At 54.5% G+C, this 18056-nt stretch overlaps 1 protein-coding gene across 1 annotated transcript in view; it reads left to right on the top strand.

The window, feature by feature from the left end:
* Positions 1 to 13368, top strand: part of Ndrg1 (N-myc downstream regulated 1) — a 38934-nt gene extending 25566 nt beyond the window's left edge. Inside the window, exons 6-16 of the mRNA XM_069991447.1 lie at positions 720 to 782; positions 1578 to 1638; positions 2907 to 2993; positions 4787 to 4843; positions 5849 to 5952; positions 7338 to 7394; positions 8011 to 8062; positions 8825 to 8872; positions 9122 to 9157; positions 9937 to 9988; positions 11582 to 13368. Coding sequence (XP_069847548.1) covers positions 720 to 782; positions 1578 to 1638; positions 2907 to 2993; positions 4787 to 4843; positions 5849 to 5952; positions 7338 to 7394; positions 8011 to 8062; positions 8825 to 8872; positions 9122 to 9157; positions 9937 to 9988; positions 11582 to 11823 — 859 coding nt within the window. The 3' untranslated portion in view covers positions 11824 to 13368. The remainder of the gene's footprint in view (positions 1 to 719; positions 783 to 1577; positions 1639 to 2906; positions 2994 to 4786; positions 4844 to 5848; positions 5953 to 7337; positions 7395 to 8010; positions 8063 to 8824; positions 8873 to 9121; positions 9158 to 9936; positions 9989 to 11581) is intronic.
* Positions 13369 to 18056: the final 4688 nt, after the last annotated feature.

Genomic DNA, 18056 nt, shown 5'->3' with positions numbered 1-18056 from the left:
ACAGGAGTCCTGCCCCGCCCCTGCTCTGATCCAGTGCTAGGAAGTGGGAAAAACAGAAGCCCCTCTGGTTAAGTTCCAAAGTAACCACTCCACAAGGAGCCTCTGTCTGTCCTCTTCCCTTCAGCAGTCACATCATCCAGCTCCTTCCAGACCTTTCTTGAGCTTCTGTGTGACCTAGACAATCTCCTTCCTCCAGGAAGTCCTCCCTGACCACTTGAGTGGAATAAATCCCCTACTGTGTCCCCTCAGCCCTCTGCCCTCCTGTGCGGCTCATGGTGTGTCACCTTGTTGACTCAGGGCTGGCTCCGGTGCAGGGCCACATCTGCTCCATTCACATGGAGCCGATGCCCAGCACGAGGGCTTGTTGGCCACCCCCTCCCTGAGGAGGACTGCGGAGGCCCGAGAGTCGCGGGTGTCTCAGCTACCCCAAAGCCACGCTGATCACACAGCTCCTTCTAGCTGATTGTCCATCGGCCTTGAGCACCACGAGGTTTCCTGCTGGGCCTGGTGACAGCATTCACTCTGGGAGGAGTCCATACAACACCCCTTGACCAAAGGAAAGGCGGGGAGCTTGGTGGGGGGTGGGTGGATACCCCCGTGGCTAAGGAAGGGTGCTGTATACGGGGTAGGTTATGGCTGGCCCCGTGCAGCCAGCGTGCCCTGGTCCGGGTTGCTAGGATCTGCACTCTCAATGAACTGCGCCTCTGTGTCTCTGCCAGGTACATGTACCCCTCTATGGACCAGCTGGCTGAAATGCTCCCTGGGGTTCTTCACCAGTTCGGGTGAGAATGAGGGACCCTCTTCCCCTGGCTTGGCACAGAAGTGTGACTTCAGCCCCCTCCTTTCCTTAGCCCTGACCTGGTCTGACGCCTAAGCCGTGGCCAGCGTTTCACCGCGAGGTCAGAGGGAGCTGGCTACCTGGGTACCCACAGTTCCTCCTGCATCGGCGCCCCACCTTCCCCCCGCCCCAGATCGCAGCAGCCGCTCTTCTTGAGTAGTCACATCATGCAATAGAAGTCACTCCCGTTCTGTCCTTGTCTCTTCCCCCCCCTCCCCATTTCTGTACTTGTTCCCATGGAATGTTCTGGAATAGGACCACCTGAGGCCTTAGCTTGGCTGCAGATCCTGGGTTTACCTACGCAGAGCTGAAGCTCCGTGGTGTCTCATTTGATCCTTTCCCAGGGTGATAAACCCCACGGTTTACACCCAGGCTGTTATCATTCCAAGTTTCAGGATCCCAAATAAAGCCGTAGTAGTAGGAAGTGGCCAGGCCTTGATGGGCCTTCCGGTCAATGTCAGGAGTTTCTCAGATGCTTGGCAGCACAAGGGGAACAGGAAAGGGGGCGGGGGAGGGGGCTCTCAAAGACCATGGTCCCTGTGGGGTCATCAAGCTGGATGCAGTCCCCCCTCCAGAGCGCCTCACAGCAGTGGGCTCCACACAATCATGCCCGTCAGCTGCCCTCAGTGGGGACGGGACAGGCAGGGAGGGGACAGGGTTCCTTGGGAGCTGGGACAGGGGCAGTGGGCGGCGGGGGCGGGGGAGGGGGGCGTCCATCACCTCTCACCTCCACTTCCAGGCTGAAGAGCGTCATCGGCATGGGCACGGGAGCAGGCGCCTACATCCTGACTCGATTTGCTGTGAGTGTCTTCAAAAAGCTGTAAACACTTGGCTGGGTGTTGTTGGCTCGTGTCTATTATCCTAGTTACTCAGGAGGATCGTGGTTCTAGGCCAGCCTGGCAATAAGTTCCATGAGACCCCACTGCAAGGGAAGAAGCCCAGGGTGGCAGCGGCCTGCACCTGACGTCCCGGCAAAGGGGGAAGTGTAAATAGAAGGCTGGGTCCAGGTTCAGGCCAGCTCAAGGGAAAAGCGAGACCTGTGTCAAATACAAGCAGAACAACCAAGAGCTGGAGGCATGGTTCAAGTGGTGGAGAGGCCTGCCTAGCCAGTGTGAAGCCCTGACTTCAGACCCAAGTACTACTGCCCCCCGAATGATGTCTTTAATTAACTGGATTCAAGAGTTAAGCATCAGAAGCCCCAAAAGGGAGGGCATGGCACGTGCCCGTTGGTGACGTGTGTGTGTGTGTGATAAATCTCAGTTACACACAGGACAGCTTTGGTCTCTGTCTCTGTAGTGACCACACTGGGATGTCCTTTGCCCAGGGTCCCGTCCACTGAGCAGCGAGCGGGGGCGCGGGGGAGGGGAGGAAGCGGGGGAGGGGAGGCAGGTCCCTCACTTCCTTGTGATAGTCATAGGTATTTGTAATTGAGGGCACCTGGATTTCAACTAGAATCTGACACCTGTGTTCTCATGACAGTTGTCACTGTCAGGACTATGTTCCAAGGCTGGTATCACCGTGTTCTCAGTACTTCACCCCACAATTGTTTTCAAATGAGGCTCTGCTCAATCCCTGAGTGGCCCTCGGATGAGGGCTCGGAGCTGTACCTGGTGGAGGTTAGAGATGCTGGATGAGTCCAGGTTGGCCAGCCTTGGGGACTCTGGTCAGTGGTTCCCACCGGATTGTAGGCACAGTCGTATTTCCTGGGAATAATGGACTTGCCAAGCATGTGAGCCTCTGGCTGGCTCGGATGGCGGCTGGGGTGTTGCGTGCATCAGCTTGGCTGGGTAAAGGGAATCAACCCACCTGCGAGGTCTGTGGAGCGCATGTGGGTCCTGCCTTCTTCCCAGCACATCCTCTCTCCGTGCCCTTAACGCGGCGATGACTGAGCTGGAATCTCAGTTTGAACTGGCAGAGCTGGGGGGGTATGGGCTGTCGATCTTCCTGAGACCAGCTGTCTGCTCCAGACTCTACACTGACCGTTTTCTAGACGCGTCTCCCGAGCTTGCTTTTGAAGTTCCCAGGGTTTTTGACTGCTATTTGTCTTACCTTATGTGTCCCCGTGCAGCTGAACCACCCCGAGATGGTGGAGGGCCTTGTGCTTATCAACGTCAATCCGTGTGCGGAAGGCTGGATGGACTGGGCTGCCTCCAAGGTGAGTGGGGGTGGGGGGCTGGGGGAAGGCGGCACCGCACTGCTGGAGAAGCCTTGAGACCCCCTCCTCTTCTCCTTACCATGCATCCAGCCAAGAGCAGCCTCCTTATAATCCTAGCTTTTCAGGAGGCTGAGATCTGAGGATTGTGGCTCAGAGCCAGCCCGGGCAGAAAAGTCTGTGAGACTCTTCCCTCTAATAACCACCATGAAACCACAAGGGGCACCGTGTGGCTCAAGCAGTAGAGCGCTCGCCTTGAGCTGAAGAGCTCAGGGACAGTGCCCAGGCCCAGAGTTCAGGCCCCACGACTGACCCAAGTAAATCAATAAAAGAGTGGTCTCCTTCTGCTTCGTTTATGCCAGCCAGTATGGCTGCCACAGCTTGCCACTGAGAAGGTTTAAAGAGGCTTCTGCTGTCTCCATCAGGGGACCTTTGGGAACAGCCTCCAGCCAGCTCGATAAGCATCAGCCAGAGTCCTGAGGTTTGCTGGGTACCTACCAGGTGCAGGGCCTTTTTCAAAGAGGTGACTGTGTCCGATGAAACTTGCGGTGGAGGAGCGGACAGCCCGTTGGGAACCCAGGGGCTGCTGTTGGAGTTGCTTGTCACAGTTGGCTCCCGTCTGTGTTGAGCTGATCATGCTGCTTCCGTTCCGCCTTTCTCCGCCTCACGGGGCTGTCCCAACCCCTCCAGGAGGCAGGCCCCTTCCGGCCTTCACCAAGAGGAGGACACTGGGGCTCCGTGCTCAGGCAGCACAGCTAGGAGGTCTCTGTGATGGGGCACCGTGGCCTGGCATTCCCTGGGTTCCTGGTCTGGGTGGAAATTCGCCAGCCTGAACTTCAGGACTGACAGCAGGGGGAGACGGGCCCGAATGGCTCCCAAAGTTCTGCTCCGACTGGGGTCCTGTGGCAGCCCAGGATCCCAGGACCCTCTATCAAGATCTCTTCTCCCCGACTGATACCGAGTCAGCCATTACACATTTGTGGAGCTCCTTTCCCAGGCCTAGTGGTTTGCATCTCCTACGGTGTAGCTGGCATTATGGAACTCCTGTTGTAAACCTAGGGAAACTGCCTGGAGGAACGAGAGCTAGCAGATGGTGGAGGGCTAGCCGGGGACAAGCAGATCCTGGGGTGTAGACTGGATGGGGGTGGGGGGTAGGTGTCCTCAGGGTGTGTTCAGAAGAGGGGCTGCGGACTTAGTGAGTCTTTGGAGCGGGGTAAGTGAGGCCGGGCTGGGTTCTGGTAGAGCACCACCTCCTCACCACGCACCGCCTTTGCGTGGACTCTGAGATAAAGAACAGGAGGTAGATCTGGACCCGCCTGCAGGGCCCGCATGCCCAGGACAGAAGCCAGGCTCCAGTGGAGGAGCTCCTGGGCAGCTTCCACTACCTGAAATAATCAAGCAGGAAGGGTTGGCTTTGCCTCCAAGTTTGGGAGGTTTCAGTCTGTGGTGGGTTGGGCCTGCAGTGAGGACATTATGATAGGAGTCTGGCAGGGCAGAGCTGCCCACCTCGTGGATAGGAAGTGAAAAATAAAAAGGAAGGAATCTTACAACGTCCTTCAGACGAAGCCCCCCAATGACCTAAAGACCTCCTGCTCGCTCTTACTTGAAGGATCCAATCGTGCCCTGTGGGGGCTGAGGCTCCAATGCCTGAGCCTCTGGGGGCAGTTAATCATCACAGAGCAGGAGGTGTCCTGTGGGGTGTCCTGCGGGGCACTCTGTCCCCAGCCTGTGGCTTTGCTTGACTTTATATTACTTCCATGCAGCTTGCTTTCTAACCCACTGTCTCCCTCCTGCAGATCTCCGGATGGACGCAGGCCCTGCCGGACATGGTGGTGTCCCACCTCTTCGGAAAGGTGAGCGGCTCAGCCCAGAGTCTTGCTCTTCCTGTATGTGCATGATCCATCGCAGGGGCCCCAGGAGTGGGTTGTGATGACAGAGCACAGTCAAGGGACCGTGCAAGCCATTCATTTTCTTTCTCTAAGCACAGGTCCCTCTAAAACATCTTCCTCAAAGTACTCTTACTACATGTGCTAGGTTTATATATATTTATATTTATACATATACATATATAAAACATCACATCATGCGGTGCATTTATGATGTACTGTATCTACATACATACATACTATATTGTGTTACATTTACACTATGTTACATACACATATTACATCTTACATCACATGGTATATGGACAGCATGTATTTTGACAAAATTTGACCTCCATGTTCCCACCTGTGAAAACGATCACTGTAAGGATCTTCATCACTCTCCAGAGTTTCCCATGGTAGTCTCCCCTCCTGCGTGCCAGGCCCTTGTGCTCTGCCTTCTGTCCCTGTAGTCTAGTTTGTGAGACCAGGAACTCCAGGTCATGGGCTCTGCACAGATGCACCCTCCCATAGGTCCAGGCCTCTCCACTCTGGCTGTCATCAGTAGCTCATTCCATTGGTGTCATCGGTTGGATGTGTGGAACACACCATTTCTTTCCTGATCCCCTGTTTATGGCCCTTTGACAAAGTCCAATTCAAGGTCAGCCCCTTCCTGGGCTACCAGGACCTCACAGGCAGAGGCTCCTGGAGCCTGCTGGGCAGTTCTGTAGCCTGTAAGATAAACACCGTTTTCTGAGAGTACTGGAGCTCACAGAGGGGAAGGGATTCCCCAAGCCAGGGGCAGTGCAGGGGGGGGGGAGGGCGCCAGGGATGCGCTCAGGGCTGTGCTGCGTCCCATCTCCTGCCACCAGCCGATGGCTGTATCGACACCCACATCCCAGCCTTCCCAGCTCTATCTCTCAGTCCCCTGTGGGGAGAGAGCAGTGTGTGGCTGGGCCGCTGTACAGCCAGGGCCGTCCCCTCTCCCTGCAGGAGGAGATGCACAGCAACGTGGAGGTAGTGCACACCTACCGCCAGCATATCATCAATGACATGAACCCCGGAAACCTGCACCTGTTCATCAGCGCCTACAACAGGTGAGCTGAGCCCAGTCAGGACCTCTGCGGGCCTGGGATGGGGGTGGGGCAGTGGATGGGGCCAGGGGGAGCCGTCTGGTGCGGCGGGAGCTCTGCGGGGCTTTGGCCCTCCGACCCAGGCCTTGGGGCCAGCTGCAAGGGCAGTGTGGTCATGTGCTCGGGATGGGCAGCAAACGCACTGACCTCTAGGTAAACGCCCTGTAGCAGATCTGGGAGACCGAGAGCAAAGCACTGTGGGAGGCATGGTCATCACTCCGTGGACCCTGGGGAGGGTCCACGGATGGGGAGGAGATGCGCAGGGATGTACAGATGACATCCAGAGGTTCTGGAATCTTCCAGGGGCTCACTCAGGCTGAGGAGGGGTTATTATTATCAGGGTTACTTCCTGCCATGTGGCAAAGGCACACAGAGGGGTTTAGTATTTGACCTAAGGACGCACTGCTAGGAGGTGGCAGAACGTGATTCCAGGCCTGTTGGCCTGGCTCCAGATTATGGACTAGAAAGCACACAGGCAAGCGGAGTGGCTAGGTAGTCTACACCGGCTCCAACACTAGCACAGTAGAGGCCGCTGGCCTGGCAGCCAACGGTGGAAAGTTCAGGTCCTCGTCTTAAGGAGGTCATTGGCTACTACCAGAGGCCTTTGGGCCCATACGGGTGGCGGAGCTCAGCTTAAGAGCACAGACTGAACCAGAGGACTCCAGACATCCTAGCCATGGGAGGCAGAGGGGAGGGCCTCAGCAGCCCTGGCTAAGATGCCCACGAGACCTTATCTCAAGAGAAAAGGTCTGCTTCAGTGATGGAGGCCTGTAATCCCAGCAACAGGATCAGGGTTTGGACCAGCTCAGGCAACAAAGCGTGGTTCTATCTCAAAAATAAGCAGAGCAAAAGAGCTGGAAATGTGGCTCAAGTGGTGGAGCTCCTGCCTAGCAAATACACTGTTCCCCTCCTCCAAAAAATAAAGGAGAGGCCAGGAGGTCAGGGGTGAAAGCAGAGGTCAGGAGGTCAGGGGTGAGAGCAGAGGTTAGGAGGTCAGGGGTGAGAGCAGAGGTCAGGAGGTCAGGGGTGAGAGCAGAGCCAGGTCAGGGTTGGCATCTGTTCCTGTCGTGATGACATGATTTGCACTTCTGTAAAAAAAACAAAAAAAAAGAACAAAAATCAATTGTAGTATTAACATGTCTGGGACAAAATGAAGTGGGCTCTGTGGGAAACATAAGAGTCCTACTGGACCCTTAACCATTCTATAGGCACTAAGAGGCTGGGGGTGGAGAGACGCCTGGCCTCTCCCGGAGCAGGTTCATGGTGTTTTTCTAGCCCTGCGCTGGCGCCGTGGGGGCTGGGTCCCCCAGGGTGCTGTGCCCTGCTCATGGTGCTTGTGTTGCTCGTAGCCGGCGGGACCTGGAGATTGAGCGGCCGATGCCCGGTACCCACACCGTGACCCTGCAGTGAGTCGCTTTCCTTCCCCCTGTGGCCAGGGCCTCCGTCCCCTCCACATCCCTGCCCCGTCAGGCAGCCCGCCCTCCCTCGGGGTGGAGAGCCGGCCTTTCTCTGAGCCCGGCACCTCCAGACTGAGCCTGGACCCAAGCTGGAGCCCTCAGTGTTGGAGGAGACATCCCTCCCCTCCCCCCTGCCATGCCCATAACTGCTGGGCTTGGCTTCCCAAAGCCCAGAACCTAGTGGTGCAGGACCCACCCCAGGAGGAGGTGTGACCAAGGCTCTGTGAGGCACACTGTCTGCCACTTGTGAACTTGGCAGTGTCTTTTCCTTTGCCGTTCCGGCTAGACATTGTCTAGACATTGCTGTCCCCCCCCTCCCCGCACTCTCCTTCCCTAAGAATTGGATGCTTTAAACATAAGCTCCAGGACATAGCATTGCCTACCTGAGCTTTATATTAAAGTGTAAATAACTAACTTGCTGTTTTAGCTTAAGAACCAGAGGATAGAGAAGGAGTGATGGAAAGGGGCAAAAAGGAAAACAAGCTCCCTCCTTAGAACCCTAATGGGGCCTGGCAGGGCCTGTCACTGAGCCTTGAGCTGAGTCCTTGCTCTGTCTCTGTCTTAGGTGTCCTTCCCTGCTGGTGGTTGGGGACAGCTCTCCTGCTGTAGATGCCGTGGTACGTAGAGAGCCACAGTCTCTGTGGCCCGGCCCTGGGTGAAGCCTCTGAACCCACCCCTCCCCCACCCCATCACTCAGGGGCGTTGTCCATAAAGTCCACACCGACCTTCAGCAGAGCCCAGCCCTGGTCATCTCTATGGGCTGCAGAGCAGAATTCGCAGAATTTGGTTCTGTGGTGAAATAAAACATCTGGGCGCTGGTGGCTCATGTCTGTAATCCTAGCTAACTCAGGAGGATGAGAACTGAGGATCAGAGTTCGAAACCAGCCTGGACAGGAAAGTCCGGGGAGACTCTTATCTCTAATTAGCCACCAAAAAAAAAAAAGCTTGGAGGAGGGCTGTGGCTCAAGAGGTAGAGCATCAACCTTGAGCCCAAAAGCTAGGCAGCAGCTGATGAGCCAAGGCCCTCCATGTGCAGATTCTCTGGTGGGCCTTCAGCATTCCAGCTAGTCCTTAAAACAGGCTCTTCCACAAAACAAAACAAACCAGAACCATCAACCCCATTTTATTGATGGGGAAACTGAGGCTTGGAGAAGTTACGTAACTTGTCCAGAGTCCCACAGCTGGTCACAGCAGAGCTAGGCTCTGAAGGCCAGTTTAGCTCTGCCCCCTCCACCCCCCCCGCCCCCCACCCCCCATCCTTCCTTCCACACATCACAGGGAAGCTCAGGTTTCTAATGGGGGTGGGGGGGCAGCTGGCAAGGGTGGGAAGGATTGTGACCCTGACTCTGGTACCTGACCACGTTCCCCTCACTGCCCAGGTCGAGTGCAACTCGAAGCTGGACCCCACAAAGACCACTCTGCTCAAGGTATAGAGGAGGGGAGGTCTGGGAAGTCCCCCCACATTGGGCAAAGTCTCCCTGGGCTGGGCTGAGGCAGAGCGGCAGTGAGAAATCGTGGAGATGAGGCAGTGAGCTGGGCATGGCAGCCGCACCTGCCGTCCCAGCGCTGTGGGGCAGGGGATGGAGACGGAGGATGGAGACCTGAGGCATCCCGGGTTCCATAGCCAGATCCTCCTGGGCAGCCGTGCGGGCACTGACCAGCTTCTCTCCCTCCAGATGGCGGACTGCGGCGGCCTCCCGCAGATCTCCCAGGTGAGTGCCAGCCTGGCTTTGCTCTGCCGCTTCCTCCACCCCCACCCCCACCCCCCGCTTCACTGCCCTGGCAGAGCCTGTGTCTCTGTAGCATCGGATAATAGAGGACCAACTAGTGCTTATTAAAAAAAAAAAGTGAGGCTCACACCAGTAATCCTAGCTGCTCAAGAGAATGAAATCTGAGGATCAAAGCCAGCCTGAGCAGACCAAGAGACTCCTATCTCCAGTTAACCAGCCAATAGCCAGACGTAGAGGTGTGATTCAAGTGGAAGAGCACCATCCTTGAACAACAACAAAAACTAAGCTGAATTAGACACCCAAGGCCCTGAGTTCAAGCCCCAGTATCAGCGCATATGCGCGTGCGCACACGCGCACACACACACACACACACACACACACACACACACACACACGTGACTCCTCCCCTTCACGCAGCAGCCCCTGCAGTGCACGTGGCCCAGGCTTACAGGCTGGAGCGATTTGCCGCGTGGACACAGCTTGGCTGTGGTAGATGAGGATCGTGGTGTGCTTTCCCTGGCCAGGGACCCTAGGAACTCAAGTCCACAGCAGAGACAGACATAGAGGATGCCAGAGCAAATTGTGTGTGTGTGTGTGTGTGTGCGTGACAGACCATCGTTGCCCTTGGCTTTTGTGTTTGTCTCTCAGCCACTCGGTGGCCTCCATGTGGGGCAATATCCTGTGTGAACGTGACCACAGGCCCCACTGGTGGTCTGTGGCTATGTGGCTATTTTCCTTTGACCACATCCTCTCTCTCACAGCCAGCCAAGCTCGCTGAAGCCTTCAAGTACTTCGTCCAGGGGATGGGATACAGTAAGTACGGCGTTCTACATCCAGTGTGGGACAGGATTGCCACAGCCTGGCCAGGAGGGAGGAGAATTCTCCGTCGCATCAGCCAGCATCAGTTTTTGAATGCTGGGCAAAGCGAGATCTATTTACAGTCCTTGTTTGGGAAATGTGTTAATAGTCGAGGTCATTTTAAGACTCACCTCCACCACGTTTGCTTTCTAGCGAGGTAGAGGGTGAGGGTATCTAGCTTGTCTATTCCAGGTAGATCCAGGTGCCCACTCCAGCATGGCACCTTTGCCTGTGGTCCTGCGGCCCCGTGTGGAGATGGGCAGGGGTGCGGGTCACTGGGCCACCTTGAAGGGCCGGCCTCAAGCTCCTTCCTCCTGGAGCTGCTGGCATCCGATTGCTGCTCCCATGGTGTGTTCTGGTTATTGACGCCAGATCAGCTCCTATCCCCAGTTTGTCCTCCAGCCGGGACATCCCACAGGACTTGGGGAAAACAGCAGGAAGAGCTTCTGTAGCTGCGGAACCTGTCAAGAGCATGAAGTCACCCCTCCTTCAGTGGCTGGTGGCCAGGGCCTGTGTGACCAGCCCTTGGCATACCAGGTGTCACTGGACAGTGTCCACTCCCCAGGGAGGTCAGCAAGACCCCCCAGGGTGGGGCCCAGGGAAAACCTGAGCCCCAGAAGCAAGTGTGAGAGCCTTGGGCCTTTCTGGGTTCACAGCCAGCCCTAGGGAAGGGGTTCCAGCACAGCAAGGGGGATGCCACTAGGCGTCCACTGCAGCGTAGCAGTGACGGTAGGATTGGATCCATGGGACAGGCAATTATGGGAGAGCCTGTCCCTGCATCTGCCTCTCCCTTGCGTCCGCCTCTCCCCTGCAACTGTACCCGGTCCCTCTTCTTATTAAGGACGCCAGACTCTAGATTATGCTCATCCTAATCCAGGGTGACCTACTTAACTCTGCAAAGACCCTGCTTCGAAGCGAGGTTACAGGCTGGGGCTTCCGGTGGACACGGCTTGGGGGAGGGGACCCTGAGGCCTGGGACTGGTGGGGGTCGCTTGTCACTTTCCTTTGTCTGCCACAGCAGTAGGGCAAGCGACCTTGGGGACTTGGGGACAGTCTCAGAGGGGGCTGCCTTTGCCAGTGCCTGGGAGCCGTCCAGCGTGGGCGATGGTGGACGTTTGGCGCTGCTGTTGCGACTTGCGGGATGCACCGGTGTCGGTCTGGGGGTGCAGGACTCAGCGCTGCCGGCCTCAGGCAGTGCAGGGTGATGGCCCCAGGCCGACGGGAGGGGCCACGCCAGGCCCTCACTGCACAGAGGGGCCTCCAGGGTCACATAGCTGTTGAGCAACTGGTAGAACTGGGGTCCAGACCCAGATCGGGATTCAGACCACTTTTGCTACATGATTGCTACCAATGTTTCCCCTATGTGAGCTCTGCTGTCCCCTCTGTAAGTGGACACAGGGACGCGGGGAGCCCTGAGGCTGGATGGCCACAGGACGAAGAAGGGACAGGCCAGTGCTGGCCCGTAGGAAGGCATCATGGCTGGTGGGTGGTGCTTGTCCCCTGTTGAGGTGTCAGATGGCCTCACCAGGCTGACTTTGTTTCCCCCAGTGCCCTCCGCCAGCATGACCCGCCTCATGAGGTCCCGCACAGCCTCGGGCTCCAGCGTCACCTCCCTGGAGGGCTCCCGGAGCCGCTCCCACACCGGGGAGGGCCCCCGCAGCCGCTCCCACACCAGCGAGGGCCCCCGCAGCCGCTCCCACACCAGCGAGGGAGCCCGCCTGGACATCACCCCCAGCTCGGGCACCACCGGGAACAGCGCCGGACCCAAGTCCATGGAGGTGTCCTGCTAGGCAGCCTGTGCCCTGCCGCCCTGGACTCTGATCTCTGTAGCAGCGCCGCCCGCCCCCCCCCCCCCCCGCCCTCCTCACCCCTGCCCACCGCCCTGTGCTAATGCGATATTAATCCAAAGCTTATTTTGTAAAAGTGAGATCTGGCCATGACAGACTGGGTCTGTCTAGCTCCCCTTCCTGTGGGAGGGCAGGGTAGGTAGTCGTGGACCAAAGGAAAGGAGCGGCTCACTGTCCTGCTTCCATTAACTGGCGGCCTGGTGGCCTCTCTCACCCGCCCTCAGAACACCAAAAACTGCCCAAATCCAGGAATCATTTCTGCTTCCGGCCTAGGTTACCCTGAGCATCCTGGTGTGCCAGTGTTTGGCCAGCCCGCCTACTTCCTGTTTCCTCTCCAACCAAAGACTGCGGGAGCCTTTTCCCGGGAATAAACCCTGATCCCTGACTTGGGGAGGGGGGAGCAGTAAGCGTGGGCAGCTGGTTTTCAGTAGGCAAAACAGGAAGGGAGGGGGGATTCAGGAACAAGGTGGAATTTAGGCGGAGGCTAAAAGCATTTGGAAAAACACGTTCACTCGGTTGACTTGAAGAAATCAGCTCTTTAAAGTTGGCGCGTGGTGTGCCGAAGCACACGAGCTTGTTTTCTTTTTTTTTTTCCCCTTTGATTCTGACTTTTTTTTTAATGTACAATGAAAGCAGGTGGCAGACGCTGTTAGAGTTCTAAGGACAGAAAATGTGTGGCGGTTCGATGCTTTGGCCGTCTCAGGCCTTCACCTTTGTGAACGAGGAAGCCTGGCTCGATCTGTGGTAGCATTCTCTAGGGTGGAGGAGACCCTTGTCACTCGTGGGTGTCCCTGACTGGAACGAGTCTCCACGCAGGAGAGGTTATGGAGGTGACGTCCACAGCCAAGGCTTCCCCAGTGACCGTCCTGGAATCTAGGACAGTCTAATAATAGGTCCCAGGCTGTTCCCCAGGAATCGTGAGTGATGGACAGCTGTCCATCTCCGACCTAGCCTCTTCTTCGTCTAGGGTTTCAGTGGGACTGTTTGCTCTCATGCGCGTCTACGTGGGGAGTGGTCTGAGGAAGGGTATCGCATGGGAACTTCCTGCCCTCTCCTGCCACCCCCTCCCCACCCTCTAACCTCCTTTGGCTGAACAGGGTGACACCACTGACACTGCTCAGTCAGTCTTGACAGCCCAGGGTCAGATCTCTGCTCCACTGCCTTTGGTTTTCCTCTTGGCTAACCACAGATTTTCCTGTAGGACGTGGGATTGGAGGGAATGGAATGTGGTGATTCAGCCTCCGGGTGGGGCTTGGTTGATTTCTAGGACCCTAGAGTCAGTGGGAGGTGGCTGGAGAGGCAGTGATTCCATTTACCTGCCAATTACCATCTTGGGGGCTTCCCCTGACCTTGTGTATATAGAAAGAACGGGGATCCAGGCAAGAGTGGCTGAATACAGGCCAGAAAGTATTGTACAAGTCATTCCGGAGGAGTTTCTTAATGAGATATTTGTATTTATTTCCAGACCAATAAATTTGTAACTTTGCAGCTGCTTGTGTCTTGTCCCTGTCCCCTGGAGGGGGTGTGTGTGAGAGAGAAATCCCAGTCTGGGGATTCTCTACTGTGCCAGGTCACCCCACCCCATGGCCCCTCACATGGGATTCTTTGCTTCAGAGCAGCAGCACCACCAGCTAACTAACTTGTAGTAACTACAGTTAGATAACTAAATTTCAGTAGCTAACTTTAGGCAATCGGATTAATAATCGGAAACGAAGGCAACTGAATTTTCTATTAGCCACAGTAAATGAAACAGGTAAAACTAACCCAGATCTCTAAAAAGATTACCATTTGCATAAACATGACCAATCATTTGCATCTTATTTATTTATTTTGTGCCAGCCCAGGGTCTGGATAAGGTCTCTGAATTTCTTTTGCTCAAAGGTAGTGCTCTACTACTTGATCTGTAGCTCCACTTCCGGCTTTATTTTGGGGTAGTTGGTTGGAGATCAGTCTCATAGACAGTCCTGCTTGAGCTGGCTTTGAGTTGTGATCCTCAGATCTCAGCCTCCTGAGCAGCTAGGATTACAGGTGTGAGCCACCAGCACCCAGCTTGCATCCTTTTTCTTATGCTAAAAATAGGTGTTGTAGTTCACACCCATAGCATGTCTCAAGTACTAAATTCTTTCAGATCAGCTTAACACATACAGAACAGTTGCAACATGGTGTATGCATGTCAATTCCTACTACTGTAACAAAACACCCGAGGGATACAACTTACTGAGGAAAGGTTGACTGTGGCTCACAGTGTCAGAGGTTGTAGTCCCAGGGCAGGACGTGGTGGCAGGAGGATGAAGCAGAGGAAGTTGCTCAAGTTTTGGCTGCCAGGAAGCAGAAAGGGAAGCAGCGGATTGCTTTCCAGCTTTCTATCCTGCTGTGGGCAAGAGAACTCAGAGCCAGGTGGTGGTGGAGGGACCCATGTTTGACTGTATTGAGAAGCCCAGCTCAGGCGTTGGGTAGAGTCCTGCGGCTGAAGTTGCCCTAGTGGCTCTCACAGCTCAGCTGTGGGGAGGGGGAAGGGGGGAACCATTGAGGTGGGGGGGGGCTCCTCCAGGATTCACATTATCTACATGTTGGCAATCACCACTAGCAAGGTTCTTTTCCCTGTTTGTTCTATGTCTGCTCTTTGGAAGAAGTCACAAAACGAGGCTGGTGCTCAACCTCCTACCACAGCCATCCTGTTGTTACTGATATCGGAGACTCCTCTCTCGGGAATTCTGTGTGGTCCGCTAGAAGCACTTCTGAGGTCTGTGTGATGGTGTGTGTGTGTGTGAGAGAGAGAAAGAGATGGTGTGTGTGTGTGAGAGAGAGAGAGATGGTGTGTGTGTGCACGTGTGTGTGTGTGTGCACGTGTGTGTGTGTGTGCACGTGTGTGTGTGTGTGTGTGTGTGTGTGTGTGTGTGTGTGTGACCCAGCTCAGGGCCCGGCTGTCCTGGAGACAGAGTAGGAATACCTCAGGGGCCGTGAGTCAGGCCGGAGGGGTGAGGCAGTCCCCCGCCAGTGTGGACAGGATGTGTGAGCTCACAGGCCATGGGCTGGCGTGCTGTGTGGACAGGATGTGTTTAGACAGATGGGCTTGGGGTGGGCTGGCTGCTCACAGCTCTGCCCCATCCCCGCAGAGGACAAGGACTCTCTGTCCTAGGGTTAATCCCTTTGGGTCCCTCTCAAGTGTTTGAAACACATAACCTCTGACCTGTAAACTTACCAAAGAACCAAGTTACACCCAAGTATCCTGATGCAATGTGACAACTGTGAGAGTCATACACGAAGTTTTCTTCAGTTAAAGAACTTGAGGCAGATTCTACCAGTAGTACACACCCAAGGACAGGGGTGACTGGTCACCCTGGTCTGGAAGATGGGGTAGCATACTGGACCCTGCTTTTTCCTGCCGTGGGTCCTGCCTAAGGGAGAGAACAAAGATCCAGAGGTTGCTGAAAGGCCTCCATCAACTGGGAACAGAATGGCTACAGAGTCAGCTGACTCTGCCACTTGCTTCAGGCGTCAGAAAGCCAGGAAGAAGGGAGGGCTATTTGCATAGCTCTGGTGCCCTGGAGCTGGGTGCCCAGAGGCTGTTTCCACCCTCGCCTATTTCTGTTCTGGTGTGCAGAGCTGGCCTTGCATTGTTTCTGTAGAGGGTCCTCTGCAGAGACAAGCCAGGCCTCACACTGCCGCCCCTTCTCTGATGCAGTCCGACACTGGACTGGACCCTCGCTGGAGCCACGCCCACCTGCTCAAGTGCACACCCTCTCTAGGTGTCTTGCTGGGTGTGTGTGTAGGGGGGTGTCTCAGCCTCAGGGGATGAGAGATGCGCTTGGGAGAGGCCAAGTGAGCCCATCAGCCTCTTTCTTTGTAAGGTGAGATTGTTCTGTAACTGAAACATGAAATGGTGACCCTAACCCTCCCTGATCTTTTAAGTTCTTGGGCCCTAAACCAGCCAGATCTCTTAAGGAGAAGAATCCAATTCATCCAGCTTGATTTAGGTGTCCAACTATGATTTGGCTTGTGTTACTCCTCTTCTCTCCCCAGACCCCTACAGCAGGGGCTCGGAGAAACTGGTGCATTCATGAGCACTGAATCAATCAGCGAGTTCTGTCTGCACCATTAAACCTCTAGCAGCCAAGTTCAACTTGCAGCATGGGCACAGCCTCCTCCCTGTTCTGAGACAGCTTTCCTGAACATCCAGCCTTCCCCCGAGGCACGGACCACCTGCAGAGATGACATAGGCCCCGTTTGTAATGCAAGTCCCTTGTGTCTGCCCTCCTACCAAATCTAGTGATTTCTTACTTGTGCATCATCGAGGGCCATCTGATGCCAAGTGCGTAATGTTTGATTAACTAAGCAGACGAACATTTCCTCCAAGAAGAGAAATAGTGTGCATCATAATTTCTTTCTCCCTTTTGTTTTCTGCCTAGAAGTGGCTCTTCTTGCCTCTGGCATCTGGAAAGCAAAGCTCAGAGGGATTAAATGGCTTGTGCAGCCATGTGGAAAGAGAGCATCCCCTGTCTGTCCTTTTGGACACTTCGCTGAGGGCATCAACGGTGTGCTCTGGGGTCACAGAGCACCTGTGAGTTCCTGGGACCAATACTGTGTGGGCACACATAATATTTTGGTTGTCTGGGGGTGTGTTTGTTCCTCCATTAACAGCCCCCCCCCCCCCCCGCCACCAGACAGACTTGGGCAACCTGCTTTTATGATGATACCTTTCATCTGGTTCTGAATTTCTCTCCTTCCTCCTTTGCTCTCAAGCTGACTTTTCCTCAGTGCTATTGATACACCTAGTTCTAGCTGCTTTGCCTCTTTTTATGGACTGGACTAAGAAATCCAAATTGTTAGTACTGGGGTTAAAAATAAAGAGATTTAGAGAAGTGCTGTATAGGGTGAAGAAGTGTAATAAGGGGTTCATACCAGCATTTTCTTCTCTGTAGAAGAGTTCTACACATACAAAAAGTCCAGATTCAGCTAGAGCTTGGATTTCTGAATACAAAGGCAAGTCTTCACATTTCTATTTTCTCAGTGAGGTGATGGAGGATGCTGACATCTCAAGATAGAGTCTCTCTTTTTTGTTCAGGCTGGCTTCACACCTCCAGGCTCAAGCAATCTCCTCCAGTAACTGGAACTACAGGTGTATGCCACGATGCAGCAAGCGCTATATGCTTCATAATAAGATTCTCCAAACATTTCCCTAATCCTATTTTCTTAAAACATCAATCACTTGATTCCCTTGTGAATTTCCCTCCCCAAATCTACACATTTATCTCAACCTGAGACACCGCTGGGACATCACAATTCAACTTGCAGTTTTGGAACAATGGCACTGGAAGATAGCGGTGCTCTTGGAAGTGATTCCTATGACAATTATTATTTTGGTTGGAATTGAGTCTCATGGTGGCTTGAATTGGATTATCATAAAAGTTTTGGGGTGAAGGGATGAGAACAGCTTGGCCAGAAAGGATCAAAAGAGACAGGCAAACATCTGTATGTCAGCGTATACAGCTAAACATACATACACTCTGTGCTATGCAGAAAAAGGCAGATCTGCCCTTCCAGCCTTAAAGATGCTGGGTTGCAACTCAAGTTACAGCACAAAACACAAACACTAAAATAAGCTGGGTCCCAGGGGCTCACACCTGTCATCCTAGCTACGAAGGAGGCCCAGAGTAGGAAGATCATGGTTCAAGGCCAGCCTGTGCAAAATTTCCTAAGACTCTACCTCAACAGAAAAAGATGGGCATACTAGCACACACCTGTCATCCTAGCTATAGTGGGATGAACAGGAGGCTCACAGTCTAGGTCTGTTTTCAGCACATTTGGCTGCTTTCCTTATACCTCTCCAGGCTCTACTTGGCTCAAAGATAGATGGTAACAGATTCTCCGCCCAGCCACCCAGCTCTGGCTCCTCAGCCTCTTGTCATGTGCCAGGCTCTGTGCTGTGCAGATCTGGCCCCCAGAACCTTGAAGTACTCACAGTCCAATTAGGGATACTGAGTAGTATTTGGTAATGAGTAAGTGAATGAATGAATGAATGCCTGAGATTCCATTTGAGATGAATGATTGTATTTTAGCCAGACTCCATGGACGACTCTGGTCTTCTCAGAATGAATGTCTCTAAGCTACATTTAGGTTTATGTATAAGCTATCTGGGACCTAATTTCCAAACTTTGCACTGTGATGGAATGCCT

The sequence above is a fragment of the Dipodomys merriami genome, unplaced genomic scaffold, assembly GCF_024711535.1.
Source record: "Dipodomys merriami isolate MVZ:Mamm:240054 unplaced genomic scaffold, mDipMer1.0.p SCAF_4, whole genome shotgun sequence".
NCBI classification, from domain to species: domain Eukaryota; kingdom Metazoa; phylum Chordata; class Mammalia; order Rodentia; family Heteromyidae; genus Dipodomys; species Dipodomys merriami.
The sequence above is the reverse complement of the archived record's forward strand: the minus strand, read 5'-3'. Positions and strand labels throughout refer to the sequence as shown.